An 11,756-nucleotide genomic window follows, 5' to 3' on the forward strand; every position below is an offset into this window, starting at 1 on the left:
TTTAAATATGTGGTCTAACTATACTATGACAAGATTAGTAACAGCTGTGTAAGTTGAAACTTCATTCCCTACTTCGAGGAGAAGGAGGCTCCAGAGAAGAAGACAGACTTTGAGAAGTGCCACAACATCAACCAATTTGTGTTTGAGACGCCGTACACGCTGAGCGGAAAGAAACACGGAGGAGTGGAGGAGCAGTGCAAGAGGAGGACTGTGCTCAAAAGTAACCATTACTTCTCACATTCTTTTTGCTTAACCCCTTTTCACAAAAGTTTATTTGTACTCCACTCCCTAGAAATACTTCCCTACTGTATTACCAGTGACCAAAACATATAGGTTCATGTTTAATTTTATTTAAAATGTTTACCTATTGAAAAATAGCTTGTTTGTCTTTCTGATAAGGACTTCCCCCTTAGATAGCAGGTGGTAGCTACCCCTGGTGACAGCAGGGTGACAACAGACTGAGCTGGGCTGTTCTTCCTCACTGCACTCCATCTAAGAACCATACCACTTACCTATTCACATAAAACAAACAAACAAATTCTGCTAACTGTAGCCTTATTACACTATCTACAACACAAATGACCTCCTCGAGCCAAGTCTCTATCTCTCGCTTGTACTGAATTTGCCAAGACGGTCATCTGATAAAAAGAGGGTGTATTTTTAAACGCAGAGTGATTTGCAACAATGGAGTAGGTTAACTATGTTAACATATCTAGAAATCACAAAGTTACCATCAAGAAAATTGAATCATTTAGCGGACACTTATTCAAAAGGACAAACAAATAGTGCACGCAGAAATGTCGACAGAAAATCTTAAAACTAAAGAACAGAACTGTCTACACAACAAAAACGAAACAATGAAGCCTTAATCAAAACACAGACCGGGGTGCATCTAAGTCAGGGAAGCCACAGTGAGAACAAGGCCTGGTTGTTGTGTTGTAGTGGTTGTTGTGTTGCCGATAAGCAAAACAGTTGGCAGACACCTACACAAATGAGCCGTGCCAGATATGCACCCATGCACTGCCTTCTCTGCTCTCCCTAGCGGCCAACACGTTCCCCTATGTGAAGAAGCGTGTGGAGGTGGTGGGGGAGAGACATGTGGAGCTGAAGCCGGTGGACGTTGCCATAGACGAGATGAGGGCTCGCACGGCCGAGCTCCACAAGCTGTGCTCCAGCCAGGAGGTGGACATGATCCAGCTGCAGCTCAAACTGCAGGGCTGTGTCTCTGTACAGGTAGGCCCACAGTGTACAGTTATATACAGCGACAGGTCATAGTTCTATACAGTTAGTCATATACAGTTACAGGTCATGCAGTTATATACAGTTACAGATCATACAGTTATATACAGTTATAGTTATATACAGTTACAGGTCATGCAGTTATATACAGTTACAGGTCATAGTTATATACAGTTACAGTTGTATACAGTTACAGGTCATGCAGTTACTGTATATATGTGGAATTGTCGTTTAGGCAACAATCTGTATTTAAAAGGCTATTTTAGTTCTTGCTGAATTCATGCAGTAACTTGGACAATTAACACAAGTTACCTAAATAATAACTGTAATGCTGTATGCTGAAGCATTAACAGTTCCTTTCACCTGAACTTAGGGTCCGAGCCCAAGGCCCGAAAAACAACCCCACACCATAATCCCCCCTCCACCAAACTTTACACTTTGCAATCAGACAAGTACCGTTCTCCTGGTAACCGCTAAACTCGGACTCATCCATCAGATTGCCAGAAGGAGAAGCATGACTTGTCTCTCCAGAGAACACGTCTCCACTGCTCTAGAGTCCATTGGCGGCGTGCTTTACACCACTGCATCCGACGCTTTGCATTGCACTTGGTGATGTAAGGCTTGGATGCAGCTGCTCGGCCATGGAAACCCATTCCATGAAGCTCTCTACCCACTGTTCTTGAGCTAATCTGAAGATCACATGAAGTTTGGAAGTGTAGCTATTGACTCTGCTTAAAGTTGGCGACCTTTGCACACTATGTTTTAGATAGCTGAGTGAATACTTTTGGCAATAAAGTATACAGTACAGGTCATCTAGTTACAAGTCATACAGTTATATACAGTTACAGGTACATACAGTTACAGGTCATGGTGTTACAGGTCATACAGTTACAAGTCATACGGGTATATACAGTTGCAGTGTGGGGGTTAACGCGTTATGTAATATATATTATTAGTTATAAAGTACTATATCGCGTTAGCTTTTGACATTTTGACTGCGCCCCAACAAAATACTATCTACTGCTAAAAGCAGAACTTCAAAAAAACACCTTGAAAGTGTCCACAGGGAAAGTGGAAAGCTAGCGAAAAATCAACTTTAAAACTTAAGATAGATGACGACCCATTTCCACAAGTGGCTGCTAACATTTATTTAAATTTGTTATAATCTGCTGTTTTTCCTGGAGGATAAATGTGGCATATTTCTCTCCGTGTTTGGTGTCAAAATGCCGACAGAGATTGTACTCTTTAACGATCCTGTCAAATGAAAGAAAATGCCTAAAAGGGCATACCCGAAGTACATGGAGTACATGCATGACTGTGGTCTCTGAAGTTATTTCCCCTGTTGTTAGGACCCCTGTAAGTCCTACTGGTGTTGAATAATAGAAGCTTGAACACAAGGAAATTGAAAGTTTCTTTTTATGTCTAGATTTTGTTTTGAAAACAGAGGCCTGAAGAGGCCTAGAGGTGGTAGGTATTAGCTGGAAGACATAATTGGATCACAGATTGAAGCCTTACCCAATTCAACTCAAGTAAAATATAATACCACAGTGTATTTATATTTGACACACGTTTTTATAAGAGTACATCCAGGCGTTTTCTAAAAGTTCATTTTGAAGTCTCCAAAAGGATCCTTAGTAACCACGGTCAAATACTTTTTTCTTTTCATTTAATGTAGTAGACGCTCTTATCCAGAGCGACTTACAGTAAGTACATGGACCCGAGGCAAGTAGGGTTAAGTGCTTTGCCCAAGGACACAACGTAATTTGGCACGGTCGGGAATTGAACTAGCAACTTTCTGATTAATAGCCCGATTCGCTAACCTTCGCTAACGGGCCATATGACCCCCTAAATACTTAGAAAAGGTAATATTTTTCATAAATGTTATCTCTAATGAAAGGTGGTATTTGGAACTATCATATATAATAGCTAAATCCGTCATTAGTATTGCGGAAACACAAAAAAAAATCTACAATAAAACATAATTTACAGTATTTGTGTGTTAATTGAGTATGGCTATAAAAAGGCAGGGATTTAGAGATTGTTTCATAGATATTTGAGAATGGAGAAGTTACTTTCCTTGTTGTGAGATGCCGTCTGGGGAGTGGCATTGTTGTGTTGCAATCCGTTTCATATAGGAACTTCTGCTAAATGGGTTGGAGAGCGGTCAGGGCAAGAACCAACTTGCTGTACAGTTACACAAGAACACACACACAACGATACACATGGTGTAGTATGGTGAGTCACTGGATTGGTATGCAATTGTTTTCTAATCTTGTCAAAAGTGTTTCTTTCTGTCTCAGTGTAGTTGTCTGTATTTCAAACTTTTCTTCTTCTTGTCTTTGCTGCCCTTCAGCTTTAAAAAAGCCAGGTCATATGTTTATGGTTTTACGTGTCAGTTACATATGTAATCTGCCATCTGTGATTATAGACCCCTCCAGTGAAATGTGCTGATTGGCCGTGGGGTGTGTCTGTTTACAACATAACTCATAAAGATTGCACTGGTCCATGGGTTCAACTATTTTATTATATGGTGTCACCACAAAAAAATTGGGTAAAAAAGTCAGAATTTCATTGACATGAACTAAAGCTCACATTTAATTCTTGTCACATGTTGGAAGGGTTATTATCATTATTATAGTCATTAATTTTTATTGTTGAGACCTGGCACTATCTTAACATATTACATATCACAACAACATAAATTGTATTAATATTTATTTTATTTTTTTGAAGCTTCCTGCTTCAGAACTCCATGCATGTGTTTCGTGCCATCAGTGGAACTTCAACAGACCTTGCCTAGTTCTCTCCAGTCCTTCTGTGCCATCATCTTGCCTTAAAACAGAATCTACTTGGTCTCTTTGTCTCCTACAGACCTTCCAGAGTTACTATATGTGTTTTGGGAATGGCACCTTTTGAGTTGGACATGGACAACACTTTGACCTTGAAGGCCCCTCTTTCTTATGCCTAGTTACCTAGTTATGTCCAACAAAATATAATGGGTTGAAATACAGAGCAGTATTGGGATATCTCAGTCTAGACTGTGGAGTGGAATGTATGAGAGCAAAGTGACACTGTACATACAAATGTACGTATTCACTACCTCTGAGTTTTCAGTGTCAACCAGACCTGTAAGCTACAGAAAACGCTTGTTTGCCTTACATGCTAGGTCTGTATGCTTGAGGACAGTAAGGTCTGTGTATGGATGCATCATATGCCAATTACTCTGAGAGAAAGTACGAACATGGCTTTGCTGTTGTCTGTGTAATAAAGTCTATGGGATGGTGTAGTTGCACCATGAGCTTATCCTATAACTGAACTGATTGTGTGCTGTACACACAATATCATTGTTCCCTTTTTCATTTGGTGATCCTAGATATACTGTGCAGTTGCTTACAGCTTACTGAGAATTTAAGGAGCCCTTCTGTCTCCCTATATGGTATTTTGTGCCTCAGTGCCCCATCCTCAAACAGTCTCTTCTATTTTGTTACAAGTTCTAGAACTCAGTAAAGTGCTGTTTGTCCAGTATTTCACAAGTGCTACACTGAAATGAACTGATAGATGATAATATGCAAATGTTTATACTATATTGTTATGCTGTAAATTAATACATTTTATCTGTGCATGTTTGTCAGTATTTATATGTGTATGATCTTGGACAAATAACAGATCCAAAATGTGGTCTAGTAAGATTAAGGTTACTTAATTGTTTTTTATTTTAATTGCATTGTGAGTACAGCTGCTTATCAATCATACTTTGTCAAATCGTTGATAATTAAAACATTTTTGCATCATATGGACTGAATACTTTTCTTGAAATTGATTTTGCCTGTTTAAAATTCTTAGCAATATTCGGACTTTGAAAAGCGTTCTAGAAATTAATGTGTACATTTCAATGTTATCAATTTGTTGTTTCCAGTTTCTCTCTCTAGTGGTTCAACTAACTCCTCCCTCCCAGTTTATTCTTAAGGCTACTGGGCTTGTTCTGACACTCACTCGTCTGCCAGAGTATGTCATGGTTGGTAGGCTAGGCTCCCAGGTTTTTGGGGCCGGATACTTCAGTTGGCTTTATCCTTGACTTTTGTCATTTTGATAGCCTGGAATTCTGAAGGACATACAAGCGTTTAGGGAACGCAGGAGGCAACATGCTTTTTGACTACTTTGGAATTGTTGGGATTCTATTATGTTTTATTTTAGTTTCGGAATCCGGAACAGACAAAGGTAAAACTTAAGTTTGAAATCTGTCACAGTACCAAAAATGTGTCATCAAATTGAATGTAGCCCACTTGCTGAGATTTTCCATGACACCAGGAATCCAAACCAGGAATCTCGTGTTTTCCGGGTATCAGCGTCAGACAAACGTCAACCGACAGTTGTAGTAATTTTTAATGGCCACGATAGAACGCTCTTAAGAAGCTGTTAGCGTTAAGCGCTTCTTAACGAATATGGAAAATGCGGCCAATGTCAGTTTAGTCGTAAATGTATTTTTTCATTGACCTATCCGTTCTTAGGGAACCGGATATTAAACAAAAGATTATTGTTAAATATCAGTAGACTCGGTTCATTCAACTTTGTTGCCATCAGTAAGCTTGGGATAGTAGGCTAACTTTCCATTGATGAGTCATTTTAACCACCATTGAAATAGCCTATGCTTGGCATTGGCTCAGGAATAATTTACAGTAGTAATCTCGAATTGTTCTCTATCAGTACTTGTTCTTAATTCCATGTAATTTAATGAATCTAAATCGTGCAACTCCCATAGTTCCGCTCCCTGCACCGCGCAACCTGTCAATAAGCTGGCACGATGAGTTCTGTCTGACGCTGTCATGGCAGGCGCCTCAGGAAGACTTGGGCGAATGCAAAGTGAAGTATTATGTACAAATTGACAAGGTGAGATGAATAGCTGTATTCTTGTAGGCTGTATTACAATAACAGCTAAAGCTTAGTGAACAATCGAATGGGCTCATGTATTGAATTGATATTAATAACCCCCTCTTGGAATCAGAAAGTAAAATTCATATAAACCAATGTATTCTTTTTATATAGTTAAACACATCCAATCATTTTGTTTTATGTCATTTGTATACAGTTGATGTCGTTTCTTGTAAGAAGACATGTTCAAATTACAAGTTGTCTTTATTTTAAAGTCAGAATACGTGTACTACCCTGGTCCCCATAAACAAATCGAAACAAAACGAGAGTGCCATTTCACCGAGAAGACGGTGAAGTACACTGTGCAGACCGAGCCGCTCGAGCCCATAAAATGTGGAGACAGAGACCGGAGTGAGCCTGTGACCCAAATTATCCCTCAACGCACAGGTAAGCTACTTAATAACAGTACATCAACCTCTTAACAGAATGGAACTGGGCTGCGTTTCCCGAAAGCGTCATAAGCCTAAGTTGATCGTAGAATCCATTGTAGGACGAATCTTAGTTTTACAGGCCGTTCCCAAAGAGATTGTAACTTGAGTGTCTCTTGAAAATTCGTAACCATTGAAAGCGCATAGATTACCCTACACCGTACGAGCATGTTTGGGAAACGCACGTAAGAAATATCGATAGTTTCGTTTTTTGCTCGATAGTTACTACGATCCATCGTTATCGGGAAACGCAGCCATGGACTGTAATGGAACAATTACAAATGGGCATTGGTCACATTGTTGATTTGATGCACAATACATTCTCTGATTTAAAGATGAGTAGCATAGTAGAATAGTAACACACAAACAGTAGGCTATTTCAAAAAGGTACTTAAGTTTCAATTAAAAACGTAGGCTACTTGTTTTATTACCGTGAGTATCCACCATATAAAACACATTAAAACATTAGCCTAACACTTTAAATGGTAAAATAGTACATTTTAGGTTACACTTACTGGTGAAATGAAAACAAATGCACTAATAATTGCTAAACATATTTATCAAATTAAACTGGCAAAAGTAGAACACCTCACACATCAACTCCATCCAGACAAGACCCTGTAAAAGTAAATAAGTGGAATAATTGTGGATAGTGGAAATTGCTGTTATTGATAAGTGGATCTCCAAGGTGTTTTATTTGTTTTCTTTAAGTTCTACAGCATATTAAGGACTTCAACTGTTACCTCTACTCGACAAAGGACATGAACTGTTCCTGGCTGACATCCAATCACGTTTCAGACCTCCAACTCTTATATAGGTGGGAACTAAACTTAAATGGAAGTTCAGGCAGGACATAATGTTATTTGTATATTTTATTTCAATATTTGATCTAATGATGATTTATGTTGTGATCAAGTAAATTATGTAACAAACGTTTGTTGTGATAGTGAGGTGATTTTCACATTGTCACATATCCTGGCTACTGTCACTTCTATTTATAGTGTATCTCATGATCACAAAACAATGTTTGTTATGTTGTGATCCAGAGGTAAATACATTTACAACAAAACAAGGCACTTTTATTCATGGCCTCTCTGGATTACCATAAGAATGCAATCATTTATTTTCATTGCATTTCAAGTTCATGTACATGCTCAAATATATTCTATAACTGATGGGTCAATTTGGAAATGTTTGTAATCTATTCTGATTCTTATTATTTATCAGGATGGACATTCCCACAGATGCCCATTTAGCAGCATGTACAGAGTATCTGTACAGAAATGGTGTGAAAACAGGATGTCACCTACATGACCATCAAGATTTTGTGTCCCGAGAACTTACTGACGTATATTTCTTGTTCAATGGTAAATTCGATGGCTCACCTTTTCAGAACACCTTCAAGAGGACTCCCCGCAAACTTGGTAGTTACAACACTAAATGTCTTCCATTTTCCAGTCTACATAATGTTTTTTTGAACTGAACACATGGCATAAACCATGCTCTCCAACATATTATTTTTTATCTGACTCATCAGTCAAGCCCCCACCCCCCAAACTCAACATAAAACAAGAGGGTAAAAAGCTTGTCCTTGATTGGGAACCACCAGACATATTTGCGCCTCACTGCTGGGAGTACAAATTGAATTACAGAAAATGTGGGGAGACTTCATCTGTCACGGTAAGACATGGTAGAATAATGTGGACGTTTTTAGAGGCCCTATGCTATACAGTAGTGGTGAGAGATCAAGAGGGGAGTTGGGTCAGACTGTTATCAAGAAGTGTGCCATTAAAAGTGTTTATCTATGCAACATATTAATGGAATGTGATCTCAGTAACAATTTTATTTAGAAATTAATTAAACATTAAACAATGTAAACATGAACATGCATTTCAAACAGCAATAATTTTTTTATACATTTAACTTCTTTACAGAGTCAAACAAATTCAGCCAGCATACCATATGACTCAATGTGCCAGTACAAGATCCAGCTTGAGACTACATTAAAATCCTCGTGTGGGGAAGGCAGCATCGTACAAGGCCCATTCGAAGTTTATGGTATTTTCACTTGGATTTTCATTGTAATCAATTGAGTAATGTATTTATTTGAAACACCTTTCGAGCCAATATTGAAGATGAATTTGCTTAGATATAGAACATTTTCCTAGTTTGATCACAATGTTTTGACTTTTGATAAAACTGCCACTAATAGTAACTAACAGTTAATTGTCTGTTTCCACAATTTCTGACAGACTTTTAAGGCCCAGCTACTGTTGTTCATGTGTTTTTTTCAGGTCAAGATAATCATAACATGATAGTGGTGGCCATCATTGTTCCAATCATCATCTTTGTTTCTGTCATCATTGCGCTTGTGTGTTTAAGGAAGTAAGTGGAAATGTTAGGCTCCATTGTTTTATATATGGTATATAATACCATATATAATAACGCTGCCATTATGTTTTAGTTTTCACAGACACGTCAATGGAAATGTAGAAACATTATATCAGATTTAATAAGTGAATGTGGTTGCGATTCCTTTTCAGGCATAAAACCATTATTTTCCCTGACATTCCCAAACCTCAGCTAATATTCAAGGACATAATGAATAACAATAAGGAGCCAAAGGTAAAACAAAAACACAAAAAAAACAACAGGGCTGAAACTTTTGTTTACAATAAATGTCAGAAAGATTCAATATGTCTTTAGTGATTTATTTTTAACAATAACTGTATGCTGTATCTACCTCTTGTATCTGTTTAACTCTCTCTGTCCCTCTCTGTACCTCCCTATGTCTCTCTCTCTCTCTCACATACACAAACGTAGACAATACTTCTGTGACAGACCCACTGTCTTTTTGTTCTGTTCCAGAAACCCATAGAAAAGCTGTATGTTCCAGTACCAGAGGAGGTGTATATTCCAGTGCCAGAGAACGTGAAATGAAATCCACCTAGAGACCAACCCTCAACCTACCCAGCCAGACTAGACACACAAACCTTACATGTGTGGTTTTCTTGGTCTGAGAGAAAAGTCGGACATGCGACCAATGCCGGAATTCTAATTTGGCGTTCGAGGATTGTGGTGATGCCAGTCTCACTCAGCAAGGCATTAAAATATGGCACTAATCTGAAATGGTGACCATCATGAAATATCTCAGCGACTACAGGGATACTTGTGGGTGGGCTTCAGTCCAGTGTTCAGTTAAGGAATCCTTAAAATTAAGGAATGGAAATAATTTATTATTATTATTGCCTGTGTTCCTCTCGGGGCTGTTGCTTTAAGAGATGGCAGCTTTCAGACAGGTGTGCCCTATTCTTGTGTGTAGGTCGTAAGAAGGGCTTGTCGAGAAATGGACTCAATGGCCTCTCTCCCAGTGAACGGTGGGAACGCTGGTAACACAGTATGAACCACAAGAAGGCTCAGGTTGCCAACAGGTTGCGACTAAGAGATGCTTTTGGCAACAGAGACCCTGAATGCTACTTCACCTATTTGGACATTGTAACAGTCTCAACACTTGATGACTACAACCCTGTCTTTGCCACTGCTATAATTCATGTTGTACATGTGTGTAAAGGCTTATCAATTTTGTACAAATTTGGGGGAAATATAATAAATGTATGTATTGTACAGTAGGCTACAACTAGCCTGGCTCTGCCCTCCTACGTACTTCCGATTAATTTTCATTTTGCTTCTGTATTAGGTTTGGCCATGAGGTACGTAAGTCAGATGTCTCAGATTGATTGAGATCCTCTGTGCACCACTATCTGTTAAAAAAAGCAGACAGCAAATAATCATAGACTTAATCATAGAATATTAATAGACTTACTGTAGGCTAAGACAAAGTTGTGTTCCCTGTTCTTGAGCTGGTACAGTAGCCTAACTCCAGTATTTCCTTTGCAAAGGAATCAAACTGGTCTTGGCTCTAAGCCAGTCATGTCCCAGAAATCCTGCTCAATTACTGGTGAGAACTGCTTGACTTCCTGACCATAGTTGCTTTCCAAACATTGAGCTTTTTCTAGGCAGACCAGTGTGTAATGAGTGCCAGTTAAAATAGGATCCAAGTGCAGGCTTTATCAATAGGAGGCATAATCAGGCAGGCAGGCTCGATAATGGACAGAGCAACAGATAATGATCCAAAACGGGAAGTCAGGTCCAGTGGCGGACTCTGAGGAGCAAGGACAACATTTTTTTAAAGGGTACCAGCTGCATATGATGGGGCACAGGGGTGTTGACATAAAGCTTTACTGGGGCACAGTCCCTCATTAGAGCTACTCATCGCTTTGTTGTCTTCTTCCAATCTTGCAAGAAGTGTACAATACAATGCACCATACAAACTTCCCTTGCTTAACCTACTAAATGTACAGTTCACGGACATAAGTTTGATATGAGCTTTCACAGGGACATCAATATGCCAATTTTCCCAATAATTTGTGGGCAAAAAATAAATTCTCCACTGGTAGGGCACCAGAAGGTCATTGCCTTATACTTTTTATCTACTGAAAAGGCTTTATCCCTAGGGGGTACTGCATCACGTTTTTTTCCACAGGTAGGGCACCCTTTATCATGTTTTCTTGCACACTGGGCCACCAGGACGCTTTATCATGTTTAATTTACAATAGGGGCATCCAGGGGCATCGTTAGTCTTTTTACTGGAGCAGGTGCCCCACTAAAATCTATAGTTTTAACAATTTATTGTATTAGTTAGTGCATTCATTTTGATAATCCTGGAAAAAAGAAACTCAGTATCCCAATCAACGCTTGTAAAATCAAAGCAGTTTAACCGAAAACACAAACCGATGCTCGCAGAATTCCATGTCAGAACGCTCTTCTGAGCTTGCAGAATGGCCACTGCAGCGCGCACACTGAAGTCCAGGTGTCGGATTCGGCACAAAATTCAGAATTGAGGTAGGCTAACAAAACATCAAAAGCTAAAACAAAAACAGTATTTAGCATAGGCTACTCTACGATATGAAGTTTTCATTCATTCTACAGGCGGATCGGACTGTTATATAGGCTCAGTAGAAACAGAAATTGTTTGTTCACCTCATTCACTTTCACGTGACTGTTTAGCATGAGACGTGACTAATTCGTTCACAATTCATAATTTGCCTACAGGTTTTGTTATTTTCACTTTACTCACAGTTCAGTGTAGTGTAATTGTAA

General features: G+C 38.9%; 1 protein-coding gene across 1 annotated transcript; it reads left to right on the forward strand.

Moving 5' to 3' along the window:
* The first annotated feature begins 5,222 nt into the window (after positions 1-5,222).
* Positions 5,223-10,220, forward strand: il13ra1 (interleukin 13 receptor, alpha 1). The gene is made up of 10 exons (XM_084692163.1): positions 5,223-5,457; positions 5,999-6,126; positions 6,384-6,555; positions 7,308-7,413; positions 7,824-8,020; positions 8,134-8,276; positions 8,531-8,654; positions 8,891-8,981; positions 9,140-9,221; positions 9,465-10,220. Exons 1-10 carry the CDS (start codon positions 5,382-5,384, stop codon positions 9,534-9,536), a joined length of 1,191 nt encoding a protein of 396 aa, XP_084548289.1. The 5' UTR covers positions 5,223-5,381; the 3' UTR covers positions 9,537-10,220.
* The last annotated feature ends 1,536 nt before the right edge of the window (positions 10,221-11,756 follow it).

This window comes from Hypomesus nipponensis, chromosome 25, assembly GCF_054491055.1.
Source record: "Hypomesus nipponensis isolate SF chromosome 25, ASM5449105v1, whole genome shotgun sequence".
Classification (NCBI taxonomy): domain Eukaryota; kingdom Metazoa; phylum Chordata; class Actinopteri; order Osmeriformes; family Osmeridae; genus Hypomesus; species Hypomesus nipponensis.